At 46.4% G+C, this 26,874-nt stretch overlaps 2 protein-coding genes and 2 pseudogenes across 2 annotated transcripts; 1 reads left to right on the forward strand and 3 right to left on the reverse strand.

The window, feature by feature from the left end:
- The window catches only part of LOC137359411 (uncharacterized), a 36,083-nt pseudogene that overhangs the window by 6,784 nt on the left and 2,425 nt on the right, over positions 1 to 26,874 (reverse strand).
- On the forward strand, positions 1,703 to 2,083 carry LOC137359395 (histone H2AX-like; the record flags this gene model as incomplete). The annotated part of the gene is made up of 1 exon (XM_068025376.1): positions 1,703 to 2,083. A coding segment is annotated over exon 1 (381 nt), but the record flags the coding sequence as incomplete, so codon positions are not given.
- LOC137359399 (histone H4-like) lies at positions 3,249 to 3,560 on the reverse strand. The gene has a single exon (XM_068025381.1). It carries the CDS (start codon positions 3,558 to 3,560, stop codon positions 3,249 to 3,251), a length of 312 nt encoding a protein of 103 aa, XP_067881482.1.
- LOC137359437 (U2 spliceosomal RNA) lies at positions 23,559 to 23,667 on the reverse strand (annotated as a pseudogene).

Genomic DNA, 26,874 nt, shown 5'->3' on the forward strand with positions numbered 1-26,874 from the left:
CTACCGAATTACACAACACGCTCAAACACAGGATAGGAGAAAAAAGAAATGAAATTAATTGCACGCTCACATGCAATAGCAGAGACACAAGGACACAGAATCAGCCAATATGTGTCTTCCCAACAACAGCCAGGACATTTCCAGGGAGCTTTGCATAAGAAGCGGCTCTTTCAACAGAAACTGGGGTTGGAGACAGTCTTTGGGAAATATACTTCCTGATTGCAGGAAGGGTGTTTGTGATTGGTTGCAAATGTTTAATCTGATTGGATGGTGAAAGAGACCAATTAGAGAATTACAATATGAAACCTTTGTGACATCACTGCCAGTCACCCAATCACAATCTTAATTTTCCCCCATCCCTCATTAGCATAGAGCTGTGGGATTGTCTATTTAATCCGCACTCGGAAGGGGTTTGGTTTATTTCTGTGTCTGAAATTGAGACTGAAGATGGTTGAAGAGAAGAAGAAAGCAGCTCCTAAGAAGGGCGCCAAGAAAACCTTAAATAAACCGTCAGCAAAGGGCGGCAAGAAGCGGAGAAAGTCGAGGAAGGAGAGTTACTCCATCTACATCTACAAAGTGATGAAGCAGGTTCACCCCGACACCGGCATCTCCTCCAAGGCCATGAGCATCATGAACTCGTTTGTGAACGATATTTTCGAGCGCATCGCGGGTGAGGCTTCCCGCCTGGCCCATTACAACAAGCGCAGCACCATCAGCTCCCGGGAGATCCAGACCGCCGTGTGCCTGCTGCTGCCCGGGGAGCTGGCCAAGCACGCCGTGTCGGAAGGGACAAAGGTGGTGACCAAGTACACCAGCTCCAAGTAAAACTGCACAATGGACTGAAAAACATCCCAAACACAACGGCTCTTTTAAGAGCCACCCACAATCTCTCTGAAAAAGCTGCATCCGAACATCTCTATTAAATCACTTTAAGATAATGTATAATATAATAACGATCCCACTACTGTGTTTGTGTCTTCTGTCCCATGAACCCATAATGCGCTCATTCGCCTTTCCTTTTTTGCTTAAAGCTGTTATTTTTTTTGCACAGCCCCTGAATGACCGCTTTAACAGCTGCTTTCAGCGGGAAGAGTCAGACCTCCGTTCCTTCACTCTATTCCTGAAATGTGAACTGATTCATCATTTTATTAACAGTAACTCTCCGCAGTGTAACAGCCCGGAATGGGATCATTATAGAGCAGATTAAGGGCAGTTTGAGGATTCGATCCGGCTCCCTCTTTTCAGAGAAGGACACAGGGCTCTGATTGAAGATAAACTGAACGTTTCGCTTCAGGGAAATGCTGTGAACAGGGATTTAGTACCTACCGGGACAGTTTGAAAGCGATTGTGGGAAGATCCACAATTTAAACAACATTTAAAATCCGCGTCTCTGATTGGTGACGAAAGGAGTTGAATAAAAGAAAATAAAGAGAAGGGATTTTAAATCTTTGACGAAGGATGACATTTATTTTAATCCGCTCCTTTCCGAAAATGAAATTGGCGGGCTTTTTTGAAATTGACAAATTCTGTTTCTGAGGTTGTGGTGGGTAAATCTCGCCCTCTTCTGTTGTCAGTGACCTGATTGGTGATGAATATAGGCAAATAAGGTGAATTAAGTACTGACCAATGAGGAGAGTTTTCAGTCTGTAAGTACAGTAAATGCAGTGGAAAATATCCATTCTTCGTGAAAGAATTTGTGAAAATGTCTGGAAGAGGAAAGACCGGCGGCAAAGCTCGGGCCAAGGCCAAGTCTCGCTCCTCCCGGGCTGGACTGCAGTTCCCGGTGGGCCGTGTTCACAGGCTCCTGAGAAAGGGCAACTATGCTGAGCGTGTGGGTGCCGGAGCCCCGGTCTATCTGGCTGCTGTGCTCGAGTATCTGACCGCTGAAATCCTCGAACTCGCCGGTAACGCGGCCCGGGACAACAAGAAGACCCGCATCATCCCCAGACACCTGCAGCTGGCCGTCCGCAACGACGAGGAGCTCAACATGCTGCTGGGAGGGGTGACCATCGCTCAGGGCGGGGTGCTGCCTAATATCCAGGCCGTGCTGTTGCCCAAGAAAACCAGCGCTCAGAGCTCCCAGAAAAAGCAAAGCGGCCAAAATATCATCGAATAAACCAAAGGCTCTTTTCAGAGACACCGACAGTCTCTGTGAAAGGGCTGATTACTGTCTGATTCCAGAATGTCAGTAACAGGACCGAAGCAGATTTATTTACAATGTTCAAGCAACTATTTCAGTGACTTCTCACTGTCCCCCGAAACCCTGTCCAATTTATTACTTCCACACCGAATTTGAGTTATTTGTCCCGTTACATTTTGCCGGCAGTTGCAGATGAGTAACCAATAATATTACAGATTAAAGCTGTTCGTAAAATATGGACATAACCATCCAAAATCTTGTTTTTTATTCCGCTTTTATCAGCACAATTTCCTGGCGCTATTTTACGAACAGCTTTGAAATGGTGCCAGGAATTTGCTGATAAAAGCGGAATATAAATGTTTTTTAATGGTCATACATGTATATATATATATATATATAAAACGATCAGCTTTGGATAGATTTTCCAGTAATCGCTTCTTTCCGATACTGAAATTGGCGGCTTTTTCGAATTCAAACTTTGTCAGGTCGACAATTTAAGCCAATGATTTGCTGCATTTTCCAATTCGAAGCTCTGCGATTGGTTAAGACATACGAATGGGAAGAGGGTGACCAATCAGAAGTGGGCTCGGGCTCAAACTGCGGGAATTCCAGGTCCCTGAATGATTGAGCTGAAACTGATCAGTTTCACAAACCCTGTCAGTTTCAGTGCAGGAAACACCGTCTCGGGAGAAATAACATCACAAGTGGGTCTGGTTCCAGTGACCGATTCAACGGCTGCTGCAAAACTCCCGGATTCTCTCATTGCATCGAAATCATTTTGAAATTCTATGAAAACAATGAGTGATTCTGGAGGAGTGATGTGGCTTTTCACTGAGGGCATGTGTCGACTGGGGAAATAGCTAACTGGAGAGTCTCGGGCACTGTTTACGCAGCACGTTTACAAAATCAAATCCACTGCACATCCTTGCTACAACTGAAATATCAAACTCGGGGATTCCAGTTTTGTATCCCGAACACAGCAGATTGATTGAACTGTTCTGAACAGCCTATCCCAGCTCCCATTTCCAGGTCACTGCTTTCTCTGTGAGGTGGTGGGTGGCTCTTCGAAGAGCCTTTGTTGTGCGTTTGCTGGAAAGGGTCAAGTTGTTCAACCGCCGAATCCGTAGAGAGTGCGGCCCTGCCGTTTCAGAGCGTACACCACATCCATGGCAGTGACCGTCTTGCGCTTGGCGTGCTCAGTGTAGGTGACCGCATCCCTGATCACATTCTCCAGGAAAACCTTCAACACCCCGCGAGTCTCCTCACAGATCAAACCCGAGATTCGCTTGACCCCGCCACTGCGAGCCAGGCGGCGGATTGCTGGTTTGGTGATGCCCTGGATATTATCACGAAGCACTTTGCGGTGCCGCTTTGCTCCGCCTTTGCCCAGTCCTTTGCCTCCTTTACCTCTGCCAGACATGGTGATTCTTCACTCAGATCACTGCAGTACATGAGTAACAGAATCCTTCAGGATCCTTTGTATACAGACCCCCTGGACCTGGCTGAGAAAGGCAGAGTGAGAGCAGGGAGTGGAGGAGACAGAGCGAGGATTAAACAGAGAGCGAGAGGGAGGAGACACCCAGAGTGACAGACAGAGAGAGAACGGCCCCTCATCTTTCAGATCCACCTCCAGTTTCCTCCGGGCTGCCAATTTCAAACCCTTTATTAACAGTAGAACCGAAACCCAGCTCTCCACACAAACCCTTCCAGACTCGGCATTCGTAGTCAAAGCCTTCCAGAAAGCCGGAGCTTTTAAATATGGTCCCGCTACAATTAACACTCAGTAATATTCCCACCGAAACACAATCCATTCGATACTAAGAAACCTCCTCAGTAACATCACCATTTCCACACACATCCGCTTCCAGCAGTTTACAAACACCTTATTACAGCTGTTTGGGGAATCTCCTGTGTTAAGATTGGAGTTGGAAAGCGGCCTTTACCCGGCAGTATTATCGGCTCACAGTGAACCTGCCGACTGGTCGACTCAGCCATGGCCACAATTTCTATTATGAAGATTGCACCTTCACAGTCTACATCTAAATCTTCATGCAGTAAATGTGACAGTGCGTCAGCGATAGCATTCTCCTTTGAACTACGATATTCAATGTTACAGTCAAACAGTGAGAGAAGTACAGCCCACTGCAGCATCCTTGATACTGCCATTGTCAGTATTGTAGACTTTGGTCCCAGAATAGCTATTAGTGGTTTATGATCTGTTACTAGCGTAAAGTTTCCACCCAACAAAATCTGGTGAAACTTTTTGTTTCCAAAGATGATTCCAAACACTTCCTTTCCTATCTGTGTGTAGTTCCAGTCACTCTTGGTCAGGGTACGTGACACAAATGCTCTGGGCTTCTCCTGACCATGATCCACAACATGACTGATTGCTGCTCCAACTCCATATTTTGAAGCTAGCTTCAGTTCACCATTTGTGTGGTAATGAATGTGTAGTGTGTCACTGGTCAAGCTTCTCTTACATGCATCATAAGCATCTTGTTGTGCTTTAGACCATTTCCATTTCACATCTTTCTTCAACAACTCATGTAGTGGAGCTAACACCATTGCATGCTCAGGCAGAAATTGCAAGTAGTATTGGACCATGCGTAGAAAAGTACTAAGCTCAGACACATCTTTTTGTCTTAGGGGCTTTGACCATAGCCTCTATCTTCTCTTTCACTGGCTGTAGTACTTTTCATTGATTATCAGGCCAAGGTACACCACCTCAGATTGTACAAAGGCACACTTGTTCTTTTTCAACTGACACATTGTGATCATTGAGCCTTTTTAACACTTCATCCAACACTTGAAAATGCTCTTCATTTGTTACAGTCATGATCAACACATCATCCTGATTGCACAAGCAATGTAGCACTCCTTGTAAAATCTTACCCATTGTAACTTGGAAGAAGTTTGGAGAAGGCTTCACACCGTACGGCAGCTTTATGTAGGAGTATAACCCCATGTGTGTGTTTATTGTGAGATACTGCAGATTCACTTGATTCACATTGAGCTGTGCATAAGCATGGAATAAATCCAACTTTGTGAATAGCTTGGATCCTGCTAAATCCGCATACAAATCTCGAGATCAGTAGTGGATACTTCTCATAATCCACTGCCTGGTTCATTGTGACATTGTCGTCCCCACATAGACTGATGGTTTTGTCTGACTTGGGCACAATGACAATTGGGTTTGCCCATCACAGTGATCAGATTTCACCAGCACACCATATCTCTCCAGATTCTTTTGCTCCTCTTCAACCTGGGTTTTGGAAGCATAAGGAAGCAGCCAAACTTTGCAATATACTGGTTTGGTATCAGGCCTGATTCAGATGTGAGCTTTCACACTGATTATGCCTTCATAGCTGTCCTCGAAAGTGTTCCTGTAACAATTCAATGCCTGATCAAGCTCCTTGGTTGTTTCAACTTGAAAAAACATGCTTCCAGTCTAACTTCAGCTTTCAAAGCCAGTCTTTCCCCATTATTATTGGTTTGTTGACATATCTCACTACCTTGTCGGGGAGAGGCTGGCATAGCAGCAATGTCACTGAACTAATAATCTCACGACTCAGACTAATGCCCTGGGGATATGAGTTTAAATCCCACCATGGCAGCTGGTGGAATTCAGATTCAATTCATTAATGAATAATATAAAATCTGAGCAGTGGTGCCATGCAACTATAATTGATTTTCATTAAAAACCATCTGGTTCACTCATACCCTTCACAGAAGGCAATCTGCTGTGCTTACCTGGTCTGGCCTGTATGTGATGCTGGCCCACAACAATGTGGTTTACTCTCACCTGTCCTCTGAAATGACCTAGCAAGCAATTCAGTTGTCAAGGGCAATTAGGAATGGGCAATAAATGCTGGCCTTGCCAGTGATGCCTACTTCCACTGACCTAATTTTTTAAACAATGGGTAACTTGAGGGGCCTGCCCTTATGTTGGATATTGCACTCCATTTGCCCACACATTTCTCACACCTCACCAGAGTAGGTTTTCAATTGACTGGTGCTCTCAGTTTGACGGACATCACTGACTTTGCTCCCATACATTTCTCTACTCATGATGGAGCAATCCATGGTCGTAGCAATGTACTGTTTATTTACCAACAACATTATACAAAAGTCTCCATCATTTGAGTGATTGCTAGTGGCATAAATGCTGTACAGCCCTTGCTCCTCTTTGGTTAGGCACTCTGGATTCACTTCAAGATTGTGAACTCCACCCTTATAACATCACTGTTTTCCATTATCACTGGAATTAGTTCCCTTTCCTTCTTTGGCCTCTGCTTGACAATTAAAACATTTTGCATTTCTGTACTGACATGATTGGGCTGTGTGGTTGCCCTGATGGTGATAACGACACTAAACTGCTATCATTGGCACTCTTCTGGCTATGTCTGTCCACTTTAGACTTGGCTGAAGCACTTTAACAGTGGACAGAAGCCTGTACTAGTTACCTGCATAGGACAAAATTCCCTAACATTCTTTGATGCCATCTCCATGGAAACAGCAATCTTACACACAATCTCAAAGGTAAGATTTTGTGTGTTTAGTAACTTCGATTGGATTCTTTTGTTCACCAAATCCACACACAAATATGTCTCATAATGCATGGTCTAAGAATGTGCCAAAGTTGCAATGTAATAGAAATTCTTCAGTGCCACAATATACTCACCAACTGCTTCACTACTTTTCTGATTTCTGGTTCCAAATTTGTAGCATTCTGCTATCTCTCGTGGCTTTGGATTGAAATGTTCCTCCAACTTGGTGATATTGTTTTGACTGGCACATATTTTGCTTTGTTCAGAGCAGGAAGCTTTGTCAGCATACCATACACTTCCAGGCCAATTTCCACAAGCAAAATTGTTTTCTTTTGCTCAGGAATTGCCTTATTCTGAGTCTTGACCTCCTCACCTTCCAGTCCCAAAATATTCTTAACTCTAAAAACATGCCCATTCTTTCCATATAGGAACTGAATGGTGCTCAAACCCTCTCATACGTTGCCATCTTTCAGCTGTATCCCATGAGTACAGCCAAATTTCCTCAATGAGCACGAAGACCGTGCGGTATCCTATTCAACTCAGGAGACAGTCTGAGGCTCAGGCTGTCCACAACCCAGCCAAATTCTCCACTATCCGAGCAACTAAGTCACCAGGAACTGGCTGATCTTGTTTACTGCAGTCCCTGCTGCTGTTTTCTGCCTATATTTACAGACTTTATCTTCCCCTTGTTGCCATTTTCTCTATAATATTCAGGTGGGTCGAGCAGAGAAAATGGATACCAAATATGGCCAGTTCAAGGAAGTGTTTATTCACGCCATTACGTCATCACGTCATGTGTGAATCACGTTCTGATCACTCCTTCCAGATGTGCGTCTGAATAAGTGAAAAACCCCCCTCACAATTAACAATGTTACCTTTCAGTGTTTTGTGGAGAAATTTCACGGCGTGTCGTATGTCATTAATGTGTTCGTACAAATTTCAGAAAAATATGGAGTTGCAAATGATTTGCCAGGAAATCGTCTAAACATATCTCCATGTCTCCCACTCACTCGCAAAGAACTGCAAACTCACAGATTCAGAAAGAACCCAGAGATAGAAATTAATGTTCAGCACAGCTAGAGAGATTTGCACTAATGCATAGCTCAAAAAACACTTGAACACTGCATTTTGACGCTGTGACTTAGTTGGTCGAAGTACCTCTTTAATGAAAAGGTCAATCCTCGGTTCAAATCCCCTCAAAGCCTGACTTTCACTTGGTTTTCCAACTACTTTATTGAGCAGCACAATAAGACAGGACAGTAACAAAAGCAAAATACTGCAGATGCTGGAAATCTGAAACGAAAACAGAAAGTGCTGGAAATATTCAGCGGGTCTGGTGGCATCTGTGGACAGAGAAGCAGAGTTAACATTTCAGGTCTGTGACATTTTATCAGAACTGCTGAAATGTTAACTCTGCTCCTCTCTGCACAGATGCTTCCAGACCTGCGGAATATTTCCAGCACTTTCTGTTTTTATTTAAAACAGAACTCTATCTGTCTTTGATGAGCGAAGGATTTCGGAATGGATGTTTGACGATTGTCCCTTCTTGCACAAAAATTCACTGCAAATACTATAAAGGTACCTCAGTCAACCACACCTCCTTTGAAAGAAATTTGTTCATCATTGCATTTGATCTGAAAACCACTCTTGACATTAATCTCACTGAATCAGAGTGTGACGGATTGTATCTCTCAGTGTGTTCATGTCACTATGTGCTGCTTTCCACCGAGTCTGGGACACGATGCAAGGTGGAGGATTTGTCCGAGTTTTGGATTATATTGTCAGTTGAGAATGATAAAAACTGAAAGGAAGCAAATAAGAAATCCTTGTCCCCAGATTTGAGAATCTGTAGAACCACTTTGGGAAAGTGAATCAGAACAGAATGAAGGGTGAACTATCTGATTGCCCAGAAGTGATGAAGACACAGCTCGATCAGCACGTTCCCATGGTTTATGATGCTGGAACATTCCTCACACAGAAATTATTCAACTCAGTAAAAATATTCTTACAGCTGATAACTTTGCTACCAATTGAAGGACTGTCGAATGTGGTTATCAAGTCAGAGTGAAAAGTTTATTAAACTTGGTTCCATTCAGTCCAGCTGTCATAAACTTTGAACCTTTATTCATTTTATAAACAGTATTTGAAGGGTCTCGGTAACAATGTTCAGTGTTGATGAGAGTAGGGTCTGGGTGAGAAACTGCTGAGTGTGACAGGGTCAGGACTGAATGCAGGAAGTTCTCTAACAGTCTCTCTCTCTCTTTCTCCCTCTCTATTGCTGATGGGATTGAATTCATTGACAACTGGCGGCTGCTGGTGTTTGAATAAATGAAGTTCCTTCCAACCATTTTTTGATTGACAGCTACAAAGAACTTTTTTGTCCCCGGACACAAAAATGAGCAAAAGTGGATCAGTGTAGGATGATTCTCGGTCTGTATAAAAGGGGTGTGATTTCAGCTGCCAAGGTCCAGTGGTTAAAGATTTCAACATTGAAATCCACTGGACTTATCCCAGTTTGGTTTAAGTCCTGCTCACAGAAGACCTATTCAGTGATTTTAATTATTTTTAATCTTTAATCCTCAATTTCCACAGAACGCAGGCACTGAAATAACTCATACTCCTCACCATTGCTATCCATCATACAGGTAGTGGCTGCATGGTCCAATGGAGACACACTCGGAGGGCCCTGGGAGACGTTTCTTCTCGGGTTTTCGGGCTCTTTTGGTCCACCAACAGCAACCGGATGTCTGCTGAGGAACTCGGAGTGCCAGGCCGCTCAGAGGACAGACTTCCCAGGATCAATTTTAATCAGGGGACAAAATATCAATGGAAGAGAGCATAAAAAGTCCGAGGATTGAGGCTGAAATCCCTGATGTTTTGGAAGAAACCTGCAGATGTGGGACGTTAATATTTGCTCGGTGCAGATTCATTTTAATTCGTTATTGTGTCCTGGGACAAACAAATGGCTGGCAGCTGTCAATCCAAAAAATAAAAATCAGAAGATTCTAGCAATTTCCACCCTTGCAGCTCTCAGCAGTCTTGGTTGCATCCCAACCAGTCCTAATGACTTATCAACATGAAGTACAGCCAGCCGTTCCAGTATCTCCTATTTATTAGGGGTTATGTACAAATGAATCCATTTGCAAATTATTGAAAGTGAGTGGTTTTATTGAAGAGGGTTTAAAGGAGGATGAGAGAATCGTGTGTGACAATGAAGTGGAATCAATGCAAGTAAAATTAGCGGGAACTGGAATGAAGGGGGTGGGGATCTCCTGGTCACATGGACTGATTGCAGAATTTTATAAAGATTTTTTTCATAGAGATTTTAACTCCATTTCATTTTTGTTATTTTTTTCATGGGATGTAGGCATCGCTGGCAGGACCATCATTTATTGCCCATCCCTAATTGCCCTGGTTTTGGTGAGCTGCCTACTTGAACCACTGCAGTCCACATATTATAGGTACACACACAGTGCTATTAGGGAGGGAGTTCCGGGATTTTGATATGCCCTCGGCAAAATAGATCCAAGTCACGATGTTGTGTGGCTTGGAGGGGAGGTTGCTGGTTGCAGTGTTCCCATGTATCTGCTGCTATTGTCCTTCCAGGGAATCAGGGGGAAATCTCTCCGCTGGTTGGAGTCATACCTAGCACAAAGGAAGATGGTTGTGGTTGTTGGAGGTCAATCATCTGAGCTACAGGACATCACTGCAGGAGTTCCTCAGGGTCGTGTCCAAGGTCCAACCATCTTCAGCTGCTTCATCAATGACCTTCCTTCAATCAGAAGGTCAGAAGTGGGGATTTTCGCTGATAATTGCACAATGTTCAGCAGCAATCATGACTGCTCAGACACTGAAGCAGTCTGTGTAGAAATGCAGCAAGACCTGGACTATATCCAGGCTTGGGCTGATAAGTGGCAAGTAACATTCATGCCACACAAGTGCCAGGCAATGACCATCTCCAACAAGAGAGAATCTAACCATCTCCCCTTGACATTCAATGGCATTACCATCGCCGAATCCCCCACTATCAACATCCCAGGGGCTACCATTGACCAGAAATTGAACTGGAGTAGCCAAAAAAATACTGTGGCTACAAGAGCAGGTCAGAGGCTAGGAATCCTGCGGCAATTAACTCACCTCCTGACTCCACAAAGCCTGTCCACCATCGACAAGGCACAAGTCAGGAGTGTGATGGAATACTGTCCACTTGCTGGATAGGTGCAGCTCCAACAACACTCAAGAAGCTCGATACCATCCAGGACAAAACAGCCCACTTGATTGGCACCCTATCCACAAACATTCACTCCCTCCGCCACTGATGCACAGTGGCAGCAGTGTGTACCTTTTTAAAATTCATTCATGGGATGTAGGCGTCGCTGGCTAGTCCAGTATTTATTGCCCATCTCTAACTGCCCTTGAGAAGGTGGTGGTGAGCTGTCTTGAACCACTACAGTCCATGTGAGGTAGGTACACTCACAGTGCTGTTCGGAGGGGAGTTGCAGGATTTTGACCCAGTGACAGTGAAGGAACCACGATATAGTTCCAAGTCAGGATAGTGTGTGACTTGGGGGGAACTTGCAGTTGGTGGCGTTTCCATGCATTTGCTGCCCTTGTCTTCTAGTTGGTATAGGTTGCGGGTTTGGAAGGTGCTGTCGAAGGACGCTTGGTGCGTTGCTGCAGTGCATCTTGTAAAAAAAATGGTGGTAGAGGTCGGGTGTTTGGAAGGTGCTGTCTAGGATGTTAAACGCTGCTGCCACTGTCCACCAGTGGTGGAGGGAGTGAATATTTAAGGTGGTGGACGGGGTGTTGATCAAGTGAACTACTTTGTCCTGGATGGAGTCGAGCTTCCAGAGTGTTGTTGGAGCTGCATTCATCCAGGCAAGTGGAGAGTATTCCATTACACACCTAACTTGTGCCTTGCAGATGATGGACAGGGTTTGGTGAGTCAGAAGGTATGTTACTCAGAGAATAACATAAAAGGCTTTGCTATGGATACCCGCATAGGTCCTAGTTATGCCTGTCTTTTTGTGGTGTATGTCAAACATTCCTTTCTCCAGTCCTACTCAGGGCCCCACCCCCCAGCTCTTTTTCTGGTAGAATGATGACTGTGTCAGTGTCATTTCCTGCTCCTGCCCCGAACTGGAAAACTTCATCAACTTTGTTTCCAATTTCCACCCTTCACTCACCTTCACATGATCTATCTCCGACACTTCCCTTCCCTTTGTGACTTCTCGGTCTCCATCTCTGAGGATAAGGCTGTCCACTAATATTCATTCTAAGCCCACTGACTCCCACAGTTACCTTGACTACACTTCCTCACACCCTTCTTCTTGTAAGGACTCCATTCCATTCTCTCAGTTTTTCCATCTCAGACACATCATTTCTGATGATGCAACCTTCGACAACAGCACTTCTGATGTGTTTTCATTTTTCCTCAACCGAGGATTTCCCCCCAGCTGTGGTTGACAGGGCTCTCAAACATGTCTGACAAATTTCCTGCACTTCCACCCTCATCCCTTCTCCTCCCTCCCAGAACTGCAATCAAGTTCCACCCGACCTGCCTGCACATCCAAAGGATCATTATCCACCATTTCTGCCACCTCCAGCGTGATGCCATTACCAAACCAATCTTCCCTCCCCTGTCAGCAATCCAAAGGACCGTTCCCTCCGTGACACCCTAGTCCACTCCTGCATTACCCCTGACACCTTGTCCCCTTCCCATGACATCTTTGCATGTAATTGCAGGAGGCATAGATCCTGTCCTTTTACCTCCCCTCTCTTCACCATCCAAGGTCCCAAACACTCCTTCCAGGTGAAGCAGCGATTTACCTGTACTTCTTTCAATTTAATACATTGTATTCGCTGCTCACAATGCAGCCACCTCTACATTGGGGAGATCAAACATAGATTGGGTGACTGCTTTGCGGAACATCTCTGCTCAGTCCGCAAGCATAAACCCAAGCTTCCGGTTGCTTGCCATTTCAATTCACCACCCTGCTCTCATGCCCACATTTCTGTCCTCGGCCTGCTGCAGTGTTCCAGTGAAGCAAGCTCCAGGAACAGAACCTCATTTTCTGATTAGACACTCAACAGCCTTCCGGACTGAACATTGAGTACAATAATTTCAGAGCATGACTGGCTCTTTTAGATTATTTTATTTTATTTTATCATTTTTTGTCACCATGTGTCTGCCTTAATCTTGATTTTTCAAGTTTGTGCTTTTGGACAGAACTGTTCATTATTCTGTCATTAACACTCTCTCTATACTAATGTTTTGCCTTTCACTGCAACCTTAGCACTCTCCCTTTACCGCATGACCTATTTGTCAGTTAATCTCTCCTGCCCTCTGCCCTAACACATACCTTCCATTTTGTTCTCTTCCCCACCTCCACCCCCATCCCTCCGACAACCCCACTTCACTTACTTAAAACCGATTACATTGAGTGTGGGACAAATTCCATCCATCCTTTGTACTGTATGAGATTAATTTTGCCACACTTTCTGGTACATTATATGACAGTGAATTTAATTCTAAAGATATCTGTGGTACTGTGTCTGAGTGTGAGATTATTTGAGTGTCAGTCTATGGAACTAAATGTGATTGTTTGATTCATTCTGTATGTCATTCATGAGTGTTGTATGGGAATGTGGGGCAGCTTCTGTATCTATCTGCTACTGTGGCTGAATGTGGATATCATTCTGTATCTGTCACTGTCTGGAACTAAATGTGAGTGTGAGTTTCATTGTGTATGCATCAATCTTATTGTCAGAATGTGTTTGATTCATTCTCAATGTGTCAGTCTAAGGTACTATGTATGTGCGTGGTTTTAATTATGTGTGTCACTTTATGTGAGCTTGGGTCTCATTGTATATCTGTCACTCTCTGGTTCTTTCCGTGACAGTGAGATTAAATCTCTATCTGCTGGTCTCTGAAATTAATTGATTTTCTGATTCACTCTGTGTCTGTCAGTCTATGATACTGTGAATAATTGGGGGATATATATGGTGTTTGTCTGAACTTGGTATTGAGTATGATTGTCGTGATTCATTGTGTATCTGTCAGTATCCAGACTGAATGTGAAACAAGATGCATTCTGCACATGTAAATAACTGGTATTCTATGGAAGTGAACTCAGTTCCGAAGAAGGGTCACTGACCCGAAACGTTAACTCTGCTTCTCTTTCCACAGATGCTGCCAGACCTGCTGAGTGAATCCAGCATTTCTTGTTTTTGTTTCAGATTTCCAGCATCCGCAGTATTTTGCTTTTATCTATAATATGCCTGTCAGTCTTTGACACTGTATCTGATTGTGGTATTGACTCAATATCTTTCAGGTTTTGGTACTATATATGGGTGTGGATCAAGTTCTGCATGTCAGTCTCTGTTACTCTATGTGAGTGTGGGAAAACCTTTATGTAACTGTCAGTCTCTTGCAATGAATGCAAGTGTGGGATTAATTCTCTTTTCAACAGTATCTGGGACTGACTGTGAGCATGTGACTCCTCCAATATCTGTCAATGTTTGCTCTTGTATGTGAATGTGCAATGCTTCCTATGTCTTTCAGTGCCTAGTACAGTGTGTATGGGTGGGATTAATTCTGTCCCTGTCAGTATCTGGCACTGAATGAGATTGTGGGATTCATTCTTAGAATTAGAATTAGAACATTACAGCGCAGTATAGGCCCTTCGGCCCTCGATGTTGCGCCGACCTGTGAAACCATCTGACCTACACTATTCCATTTTCATCCATATGTCTATCCAATGACCACTTAAATGCCCATACAGTTGGCGAGTCTACTACTGTTGCAGGCAGGGCATTCCACGCCCCTACTACTCTGAGTAAAGAAACTACCTCTGACATCTGTCCTATATCTATCACCCCTCAACTTAAAGCAATGTCCCCTCTTGTTTGTCATCACCATCCGAGGAAAAAGACTCTCACTATCCACCCTATCCAACCCTCTGATTATCTTATATGTCTCTATTAAGTCACCTCTCCTCGTCCATCTCTCCAACGAAAACAACCTCAAGTCCCTCAGGCATTCCTCGTAAGACCTTCCCTCCATACCAGGCAACATCCTAGTAAATCTCCTCTGCACCCTTTCCATAGCTCCCACATCCTTCCTATAATGCAGTGACCAGAACTGCACGCAATACTCCAGGTGCGGTCTCACCAGAGTTTTGTACAGCTGCAGCATGACCTCGTGGCTCCGAAACTCGATCCCCCTACTAAAAAAAGCTAACACACCATATGCCTTCTTAACAGCCCTATTAACCTGGGTAGCAACCTTCAGGGATTTATGCACCTGGACACCAAGATCTCTCTGTTCATCTACACTACCAAGAATCTTCCCATTAGCCCAGTACTCTGCATTCCTGTTAATCCTTCCAAAGTGAATCACCTCACACTTTTCAGCATTAAACTCCATTTGCCATCTCTCAGCCCAGCTCTGCAGCCTATCTATGTCCCTCTGTACCCTACAACATCCTTCGGCACTATCCACAACTCCACCGACCTTCGTGTTATGCGCAAATTTACGAGCCCACCCTTCTACATCCTCTTCCAGGTCATTTATAAAAATGACAAACAGCAGTGGCCCCAAAACAGATCCTTCCGGTACACCACTAGTAACTAAACTCCAGGATGAACATTTGCCATCAACCACCACCCTCTGTCTTCTTTCAGCTAGCCAATTTCTGATCCAAAGCTCTAAATCACCTTCAACCCCATACTTCCGTATTTTCTGCAATAGCCTACCGTAGGGAACCTTATCAAATGCCTTACTGAAATCCATATACACCACATCCACTGCTTTACCCTCATCCACCTGTTTGGTCACCTTCTCGAAAAACTCAATAAGGTTTGTGAGGCACGACCTACCCTTCACAAAACCGTGCTGACTATCGCAAATGAACTTATTCTTTTCAAGATGATTATAAATCCTGTCTCTTATAACCTTTTCCAACATTTTACCCACAACCGAAGTAAGGCTCACAGGTCTATAATAACCAGAGCTGTCTCTACTCCCCTTCTTGAACAAGGGGACAACATTTGCTATCCTCGAGTCTTCCAGCACTATTCCTGTCGACAATGACGACAAAGATCAAGGACAAAGGCTCTGCACTCTCCTCCCTAGCTTCCCAGAGAATCCTAGGATAAATCCCATCTAGCCCAGGGGAATTATCTATTTTCACACTTTCCAAAATTGATAACACCTCCTCCTTGTGAACCTCAACCCCATCTCGCCTAGTAGCCTGAATCTCAGTATTCTCCTCAACAACATTTTGTTTCTCTACTGTAAATACTGACGCAAAATATTCATTTAACACTTCCCCTACCTCCTCTGATTCCACACACAACTTCCCACTACGATCCTTGATTGGCCCTAATCTAACTCTAGTCATTCTTTTATTCCTGATGTACCTATAGAAAGCCTTAGGGTTTTCCCTGATCCTATCCGCCAATGACTTCTCGTGTCCTCTCCTTGCTCTTCTTAGCTCTCCCTTTAGATCCTTCCTGGCTAGATTGTAACTCTCAAGCGCCCTAACTGAGCCTTCACGTCTCATCCTAACATAAGCCTTCTTCTTCCTCTTGACAAGCGCTCCAACTTCTTTAGTAAACCACGGCTCCCTCGCTCGACAACTTCCTCCCTGCCTGACAGGTACATACTTATCAAGGACACGCAGTAGCTGCACATTGAATAAGCTCCACATTTCGATTGTTCCCATCCCCTGCAGTTTCCTTCCCCATCCTACGCATTCTAAATCTTGCCTAATCGCATCATAATTTCCTTTCCCCCAGCTATAATTTTTGCCCTGCAGTATATACCTGTCCCTGCCCATCGCTAAGGTAAACCTAACCGAATTGTGATCACTATCACCAAAGTGCTCACCTACATCTAAATCTAACAGCTGGCCGGGTTCATTACCCAGTACCAAATCCAATGTGGCATCGCCTCTGGTTGGTCTGTCTACATACTGTGTCAGAAAACCTTCCTGCACACACTGGACAAAAACTGACCCATTTAAAGTACTCGAACTATAGTATTTCCAGTCGATATTTGGAAAGTTAAAGTCCCCCATAACAACTACCCTGTTACTCTCGCCCCTGTCGAGAATCATCTTCGCTATCCTTTCCTCTACATCTCTGGAACTATTTGGAGGTCTATAAAAGACTCCCAACAGGGTGACCTCACCTCTCCTGTTTCTAACCTCGGCCCATACTACCTCAGTAGACGAGTCCTCAAACGTCCTTTCTGTCGCTGTAATACTCTCCTTGATTAACAATGCCACACCCCCCCCCCCCCACCCCACCTCTTTTACCATCTTCTCTGTTCTTACTGAAACATCTAAATCCCGGAACCTGCAACATCCATTCCTGCCCCTGCTCTGCCCATGTCTCCGAAATGGCCACTACATCGAGATCCCAGGTACCAACCCATGCTGCAAGCTCACCCACCTTGTTCCGGATGCTCCTGGCGTTGACGTAGGCACACTTTAAACCAGGTTCTTGCTTGCCAGTGCCCTCTTGCGTCCTTGTAACCTTATCCCTGACCTCACTACTCAACATCCTGCACACTGGCACTACATTTTAGGTTCCCATTCCCCTGCTGAATTAGTTTAAACCCCCTCGAAGAGCACTAGCAAATCTCCCCCCCCAGGATATTGGTACCCCTCTGGTTCAGGTGAAGACCATCCTGTTTGTAGAGGTCCCACCTACCCCAGAAAGAGCCCCAATTATCCAGGAAACCAAAACCCTCCCTCCTACACCATCCCTGCAGCCACGTGTTCAACTCCTCTCTCTCCCTATTCCTCGCTTTGCTAGCACGTGGCACGGGCAACAACCCAGAGATAAAAACTCTGTTTTTTCTCGCTCTAAGCTTCCACCCTAGCTCCCTGAATGTCTGCCTTAAATCCCCATCTCTCTTCCTACCTATGTCGTTGGTGCCTATGTGGACCACGACTTGGGGCTGCTCCCCCTCCCCCTTAAGAATCCCAAAAACACGATCCGAGACATCACGAACCCTGGCACCTGGGAGGCAACATACCAACCGTGCTTCTCTCTCATTCCCACAGAACCTCCTATCTGTTCCCCTAACTATGGAGTCCCCAATGATTAAAGCTCTGCTCCTCTTCCCCCTTCCCTTCTGAGCAACAGGGACAGACTCTGTGCCAGATACCCGTACCCCATTGCTTACCCCTGGTAAGTCGTCCCCCGCAACAGTATCCAAAACGGTATACCTGTTGTTGAGGGAAACGGCCAGAGGGGATCCCTGCACTGCCTGCTGGTTCCCTCTCCTTCCCCTGACGGTAACCCATCTACCTACTTTTACCTGAGGTGTGACTACCTCCCCATAACTCCTCTCAATAACCCCCTCCGCCTCCCGAATGATCCGAAGTTCATCCTGCTCCAGCTCCTGTTCCCTAACGCGGTACTCGAGGAGCTGGAGTTGGGTGCACTTCCCGCAGATGCAGTCAGCAGGGACACTCTTGGCGACCCTGACCTCCCACATTCCGCAGGAGGAACATACAACTGCCTTCACTTCCATTCCCTCTATTCTAAATTCCCAACAAATCTACTGAAAAACCAAAAAACTGTCAAAACTTGTTAGGTTAGCAATCCAACGGACAGAACTTCTTAAATAAAAAGCTGACCTTATCAACACAACAGAGTCCTTTTTTTATTTCCAAAATATACTTTATTCATAAAAATCTGTAAAAATTACATTGCCAAACAGTACCAAAAAATACAAACATTGCAAGGGAGATCAGTTTCCTTCAATACTGTCATGAGTTTCTTCCCAACCCTTCCGTTTCACAATTGTCATGTCAATTCCAGTTTTACATTTACAGCAATTGAGAATTTTAACGACACAGTTCGAGGGGTTTCCCATGGATCCCGCCCCTCAGTCAAGCTTGGTGGGGGACCCTTACACTGTGCTCTTTCCCCATTGAGACTTTGCTGCGGCTGCCCCAAGCTTTAGTGCGTCCCTCAGCACGTCGTCCTGGACCTTGGAATGTGCCAGTCTGCAACATTCGGTGGTGGACAACACTTTGCGCTGGAAGACCAGCAAGTTTCGGGCAGACCAAAGGGCGTCTTTCACCGAATTGATAGTCCTCCAGCAGCAGTTGATGTTTGTCTAGGTGTGCGTCCCTGGAACAGCCCAGAGAGCACAGACTCCTGTGTTACAGAGCTGCTTGGGATGAACCTTGACAAAAACCACTGCATCTCTTTCCACACCTTCTTTGCAAAGGCACATTCCAGGAGGAGGTGGGCGACCGTCTCTTCCCCACCACAGCCAACGCGGGGGCACTGTGCGGAGGGGGCGAGACTTCGTGTGTGCAGGAAGGATCTGACGGGGAGGGCCCTTCTCACCACCAGCCAAGCTACGTCTTGGTGCTTGTTTGAAAGTTCTGGTGATGAGGCATTCCACCAAATGACTTTGACGGTCTGCTCGGGGAACCATCCAACATGATCCACTGTTTCCTTTTCCCGTAGGGCCTTGAGGACATTCCGTGCAGACCACTGCCTGATGGACCGGTGGTCAAAGGTGTTTTCCCGCAGAAACTGCTCCACGAAGGATAGGTGGTACGGCACGGCCCAACTGCACGGAGCGTTCCGCGGCAATGTGACCAGGCCCATCCTTCGCAACACCGGGGACAGATAGAACCTCAGCACGTAGTGAGACTTGGAGTTTGCGTACTGGGGATCGACACACAGCTTGATGCAGCCGCACACGAAAGTGGTCATCAGGATGAGGGCCGCGTTGGGTACATTTTTCCCGTCCTTGTCCAGAGATTTGAACATCGTGTCCCTCCGGACCCGGTCCATTTTAGATCCCCAGACGAAGCGGAAAATGGCTCGGGTGACTGCCACGGCGCAGGAGTGGGGTATGGGCCAGACCTGCGCCACGTAGAGCAACAACGTGAGCGCCTCGCACCTGATGACCAGGTTCTTACCCACAATGGAGAGAGATCACTGCCCCCACATGCCCAACTTTTGTCGTACCTTGGCTACTCGCTCCTCCCATGTTTTGGTGCACGCCCCGGCCCTTCCGAACCATATCCCCAGCACCTTCAGGTAGTCTGACCTGACGGTGAAGGGGACAAAGGATCGGTCAGCCCAGTTGCCAAAGAACATGGCCTCGCTCTTGCCGTGGTTAACTTTGGCACCCGAGGCCAGTTCGAACTGGTCGCAGATGCTCATCAGTCTGCGCACGGACAGCGGATCCGAGCAGAAAACGGCGACGTCATCCATGTACAGGGAGGTTTTGACCTGAGTGCCTCCGCTGCCTGGGATTGTCACCCCTCTTATGCTCGCATCCTTCCTAATAGACTCAGCAAAGGGTTCAATACAGCAAACAAACAAGACCAGGGACAGAGGGCAGCCCTGTCTGACTCCAGATTTGATCGGGAAACTTTCCAATTCCCACCCGTTGATTGAGACTGCGCTCCTGATGTTTGTGGAGAGCAGTTGGATCCAATTGCAGATTCCCTCCCCAAACCCCATTTTGGAAAGCACGTCCATCATGTAGGTGTGCGATATCCTGTCAAAAGCCTTCTCCTGGTCCAGGCTGATGAGGCAGGTGTCCACCCTCCTGTCCCGTACGTAGGCGATCGTATCCCTGAGTAGCGCGAGACTATCAGAGATCTTCCTGCCGGGTACAGTACAGGTCTGATCGGGGTGAATCACCAACTCCAGAGCAGACTTGACTCGACTGGCTATGACTTTGGACAGAATCATGTAATCAACATTAAGCAGTGAGATGGGCCGCCAATTTCTGATTTCTGACCTCTCCCCCTTCTGCTTGTAAATGAGGGTGATGATGCCTTTTCTCATGGATTCTGACATGCTGCCGGCCAGGAGCATACTCTCGTATACTTCCAGCAGGTCCGAGCCGACCCAGTCCCACAGGGACGAGTACAACTCGACCGGTAAGCCGTCGCTCCCGGGAGTTTTACTCGTCTCGAAAGACTCGACGGCCTTTGTCAGCTCGTCCAGAATTAGCGGCTTGTCCAGTCTCTCCCTCCTGCTGTCATCCAAGACCTCTGTGATAGATGACAGGAAGGACTGGGAGGCTCTGCTGTCTGTGGGCTTCGCGTCATACAGCCCAGCATAAAAGGATTTGCTGATCCTTAGTATGTCGGACTGCGAAGACGTTACCGAGCCATCTTCTTCCTTCAGGCTGCTGATAAAAGAGCTCTCTCTGTGTACCTTTTGGAAGAAGTGACGCGAGCACGTCTCATCCTGCTCGATGGAGTGGACTCTGGACCGGAAGATGATCTTGGAGGCCTCCTTGGCAAAGAGCGAGGCCTGCTGGCTCTTCACCTCTTGGAGGTCCTCCTTGACCTCGACCCCCATTGACTGCAACCGGAGTAGATTTTGCATAATTTTCTGGAGTCGGGACAGTTCCCTCTGTCTCTCTCTCGCCTTCTGAACACCTTTGTGGATGAAGAACCTCTTGATGTTCTCCTTAATCGCTTCCCACCAGTGAACTGGAGACTCAAAGAGGGGTTTCACGGTCCTCCAACCTTTGTAATCCCTTTTGAGTTCCTCAACGTTCTCTGGGGTCAGCAGTGTCGCATTGAGCTTCCACGTCCCTCTGCCAACCCGCTGGTCGTCCTGTAAGTGACAGTCGGCCAGTAAGAGGCAGTGGTCGGAGAAGAACACCGGCTTGACGTCGGTGGATCCAACCGTGACAGCACGGGACACAAACAGGAAGTCAATCCTGGAACGGGCAGACCCGTCCGATCTTGACCATGTGTATCTGCGCTGCGCTCCGTCTGCAGGTTTGCTGAAGACGTCGTGCAGTTTGGCATCTTTAACTGTTTCTATTAGGAATCTGGACGTAGCGTCCAGTTTGCTGTCGTCACTGCCGGACCGTCCAGCCGCATCGATGATGCAGTTGAAGTCACCGCCTAGGATGACCGGCCTGGACGTCGCCAGCAGCAGTGGGAGCTGCTGGAAGACGGTCAGCCGCTCGCTGCGTTGTACCGGGGCGTACACGTTGATCAACCGGAGAGGAGCGTTGTTGTACATCACGTCTGCTACGAGGAGGCGGCCGCCCACCACCTCCTTAACTTCGGAGATGGTGAAGTTACCTCCCCGCAGCAGAATACCCAGGCCGGAGGAACGGCAGTCATTACCCCCCGACCAGATCGATAGCCCGTGGGACTACCATCGCGACCACTGCCTGTAGGTGCTGAGGTGTGGTATTCCACACTCCTGCAGAAACAGTAGGTCAGCTTTGACCTTGGCAAGGTAATCCAAGGTTGAAACACATCGCGTAGTAGATTTAATGCTACGCACATTAATGGACGCAATTCTTACACCCATTTTTTACTAAAAATTAGTTGTTGCTTCCCATACCATTCGACCTCGCTAGTCCCAGTCCTTCGGGATGTTCCTGCATACCCATCGTGTGCGCAAGCAGTTTCACGTTGGTTGGGCTCAGAAACCCCTCCTGAATTTTCATGCAGGGTTTGTGCCGCTCGGGTGACATCGGGGGGGTCTTGTAGGCAGAGAGGATTGGGTTGTCCTCAGCTGCTTCCATCTGTTCCTCCTCGAAAACATCACAGCTCCCGGTCTCCCGGAGCTCAGGTGCGCCAGACGTGTCTTTGCTCCCGGTGTCTCGGAGCTGAGATGCGTTGGCCACGTCATTACATGTGGGGCATTGGGGTTGGGGCACGCCGGGCCCATCACAGCTTCCAGTGCCCGGGGGCTGGGATGCTTTATCATCCATCTCGGAGTTCTGCCACCTCTTTTGAAGGGGCTGCTGTTCCAGCATTTCCCCGTCCAGTGAAGAGGAGTTGTTGCAGTCTGATTCAGAAGAGAGCCTCCTCTTGCCACTGGTTTGGGTGGTGGCTTTGGGATGTTTTTTCCTTGTGGTTTTCCTCTGGACCACTTGCCACTGACCTGTTTGTCCATCTGCTGCCTCCTCCTCCATTGATTCTGTCTGTGGAGGAGGGGTTTCCGGGCGCTGGGTAGGTGCTGGGTCGTTGGTTTCAGCTGCCTCCCCTTCCTTCTCAGGTTGAAGTTCCTCACTGCGGAGAATGTTGCTGGTCTCCTTTCGAACAGCGGACGCCTTCGTCGAACCTTCTCGCGGCCTTTCCTTGGACCTTGCCGCCTGAGCATAGCTGAGGCAACGTTTGGGGCAGGTCTTGTAGAGATGGCCTGCCGCACCGCACAAGTTGCAACACTTAGTCTGCTTACAGTCCTTGGTCTGATGGCCTTCCTCCTTGCAGTTCTTGCAAACAACCGTGCTGCAGTTGGCTGCCATGTGACCAGATTTGCCACAGGTGCGGCAAACTCTGGGCTGCCCAGCGTAGACCAAGAAGCCTCGACTTCCCCCGATAGCGAAGCTGGAGGGAGGGTGGATGATGGCTCCACTGGGATCTACCTTCAAGGTCACCTTGACCTGCCGCTTGCTGGTCCAGATCCCAAAGGGGTCCTTGACATCAGTGCTGGCCACCTCGACATACCTGGCGAGAAAGGTGAGTACATCCACCACCGGAACATGGGGGTTGTAGAGGTGAATTGTCACCACCCGGTCCCGTTGTGACGGAAGTGTGAAGAGCGGCTCCGCTGTGAGGATCGACAGTGGCGCCCGGTCCCCTTTCTCCTTGAACGCCTTCAGGAACTTGATGCATCCCGCCACGTTCCGGAACGTCACGTCAAAGTATCCACTGCTGGGGAAATCCTGCAGGCAGAAGACGTCCGTCGCTTGAAATCCGCAGCAATCGAAGAGAATTTTCTTGATGAAGAAGGTGCGATCAACCGGTGCATCTCCTTCCTTGTCCTTCACGACCACCCGAACGGTGTTCCGCACTCCCTGGCCCGAAGCTCGAAAATTGGTTATAGCCATTTTACTCAAAGCTTCCCCAGGATCAAAAGGCAATGATCATGGTCTCTTCTCAATCAAATAAGCACTGATAAGAACAGATACTACACTTGATCTTAGCCAAAAGGCCGAGAAGTCCTTTTTTTTTGTCTGAGGAGGAGGGTGGGTGGGAGACACGACACGTGTAGTGTATCGGGTACAGCCACCACCCAAATATATAGTTTTTACTTACCCAGCAGTCCCCTGGTCCTCAGAAAACAAAAGGGAATTAACTTTTAAACTCCCACTGAAATTGACTTCCCAGCTGTAAGCCCGCTCTCGCACCTTCGCTACTGTCAAGCTGCAGTCACCAAAACTAAAAGAAAGAGATTATAAACCACCCAAATATATAGGTTTTACTTCCCCAGCAGTCCCCTGGTCCTCCGAAAACAAAAGGGAATTAACTTTTAAACTTCCACTGAAATTGACTTCCCAGCTGTAAGCTCGCTCTCGCACCTTCGCTACTGTCAAGCTGCATTCTGTTGTTTGTCAATCTCTGCTACTGTACATGAGTGATATCTGTTATGCATATATTATTTTCTGGTACTGGAAGTGAATGTTGGATTTATTCTTCAGCTGTTAGTCTCTGGTACTGCATATGAGTCTGGGTCTCATTCAGTACCAGTCAATTTCTGGTACACTCTGCATGTGCACATCCAGGGCTCATTCTGCATTTGGCAGTCTCTGGTACTGAATGTGTGTTACAATTCATTTTTTATGTGTCTGTTTCTGGGACAGTCAGTAACAGTGGGATTAATTTTGTATCTCTCAGCTACTGCCATTGTCTGCAAATGTGATACATTGTGTATCTATGAAATTCTGTTGCAGGATTCCTCTGTACCTGCACTTAATATGTATCTCAGTGATGGTATTGAGAACTATTTGTTTAATGCCATGATGTGTCACGATTTGCTTGCCTCATTTGTATTTCAAAATATGGATCACATTTTAACTGTGTGTTTTATTGAGTTGTGGTGTGAGAGTTTTAGGAACATAGGATCATAGGAGCAGGACATTCAGCCGATTGAGCATGCTCTGCCATTCAAGATGATCATGGCTGATCATCCACTTCAATGCCTTTTTCACACACTATCCTCATATCCCCTTATGTCATTTGTATTTAGAAATCTGTCACTCTCTGCTTTCAACATACTCAATTACTGAGCTTCCACAGCCCTCTGGGGTACAGAATTCCAAATGTTTAACAACGCTCTGAGTAAAGAGGTTTTTCCTCATTGCTATCTGTTTTGGACTAATATTTAGTCTGTAACTCTGAACACATTTGTGAATGATGGCAAATGTTTCAAACTCACAAATGGTGTGCTCAGTACAATTAGAATCATTGAATTGATACTCTATCTTTCGTTACAGCTCTTACAGAGATTATTGGACTGGTATGAAATGAGTAGTGCAGTGTGCACTAATTGACATAATACTATAACTTTATTTTTGATACTGTATGAGATGTTTGGACTACATTGTAATCTGTCACTGGGTATGCAGTCTGGGCTACATTTATTTTATTTATTTATTTAGAGATACGGCACTGAAACAGGCCCTTCGGCCCACCGAGTCTGTGCCAACCATCAACCACCCATTTATACTAATCCTGCACTAATTCCATATTCCTACCACATCCCAACATTTCCCGACCACCTACCTATACTAGGGGCAATTTTATAATGGCCAATTTACCTATCAACCTGCAAGTCTTTGGCATGTGGGAGGAAACCGGAGCACCCGGAGGAAACCCACGCAGACAAGGGAGAACTTGCAAACTCTACACAGGCAGTACCCAGAATTGAACCCAAGTCGCTGGAGCTGTGAGGCTGCGGTGCTAACCACTGCGCCACTGAGCCGCCTCTAAGAAATCTAAGGATTCATTCTGTACCTTTCCATCAGCTGCTCTACCTGATATTTAATTTGTAGCTTAGGCTGCACTTTTGTGGGATTAGTCCGGTGCCTTTTAATCTGGTGGTGGGTGTGATTTTGAACTGAGATTGATAGACCTACCTTTCAGCAGTACTGAGTTGGGGTGAATTGGAAACAACTTCTGCCTCTCCTGCATTGTTTGATTGTCTGCTGGATTGAAAATGTGTCTCTGGAACTTGGGATCAGTGCGAGTCTGACTACTTCTGCTCTCTGTGCCTGTGGAACTCATGGCCTGTCTGTGTCTCTGTGCTCTGGGTGTGATAATGTACCTACTCTGTGTTAGAAGGAGTGGACTGCACTTTTCCTTGTGCTGGGGAATCACCACCTTCCTTCAGGTTCCTTCAAGTTTTTGCCTACAGAGAGAAAGAAAAATATCTCTGTAACTCAAGATCAATTGAGGTAGAAGCTAGAAAAGTCATTGTTACGACCAGGTGAGAAAGGCTCCCCCTCTCAGCCTCTTCCTTACCTGTAACAGGGTTTAACTTTTTAAAACACCATGTTTTAGCTTCACTACTCCCTAATTCTAATGGCAAAGAAATCAACCAGGCATGTTTTCTCAGATTGAAAAAAGAACAGTGTAAGTTTATTAACCTTAAAAATCTAATTCAGTTAAAATGAATAAAGATACGCAGCACAACCACGCTAGCGTACATATGTGATAAACAGACACACAAATAGAAACGGAAAAGGGGAAAAGATTTGAAGCAATAGCTGGAGTTCAGTTGCTGGCTTTGGGTTTGATGTAAAGTCTTTGATTGCTGTTATGGCTTGCAGTTCTTGTTGGGGACCAGTGCACACTTTCAAACTTGTTTCGCTGGTCTTCTGTCTTGAGGGTTGAGCTACTCCCATGGGTCTCTGGGACTCTGCATGTGTGTGTGTGAGAGAGGGAGGGACCTGCCTTCTGTTGTCTTCAGATTGCAGTCTCTGTCATATTTTTATTTCCATCTGGCATTATAGCATAAGAACATAATAACTAGGAGCAGGATTAGGCTATTCTGCCACTCGAGCCTGTTCCACCATTCAATAAGATCATGGCAGATCAAATCATGGCCTCAACTCCACTATCCTGCCTGCCCCTATAACCAATTATTCCCTTGTAGATCAAAAGTCAGTCTCACTCAACCTTGAATATATTCAATGACCAACCTCCACCATCCTCTTGGGTAGATAATTCCAAAGAATAGCAGCCCTTTGTGAGAAGAAATTCCTCCTCAACTCCATCTAAAATGAGAGACTCCTTATTTTGAAACTGTTCCCCCATAGTTCTCGATTCCCTCATGAGGGGAAACATCATTTCAGCAAATACCTTGTCAAGCCCCCTCAGAATCTTATGTATTTCAATAGGATTGACTCTCATTCTTCTAAACTCCAATGAG

Source organism: Heterodontus francisci, unplaced genomic scaffold (assembly GCF_036365525.1).
Source record: "Heterodontus francisci isolate sHetFra1 unplaced genomic scaffold, sHetFra1.hap1 HAP1_SCAFFOLD_102, whole genome shotgun sequence".
Classification (NCBI taxonomy): Eukaryota; Metazoa; Chordata; class Chondrichthyes; order Heterodontiformes; family Heterodontidae; genus Heterodontus; species Heterodontus francisci.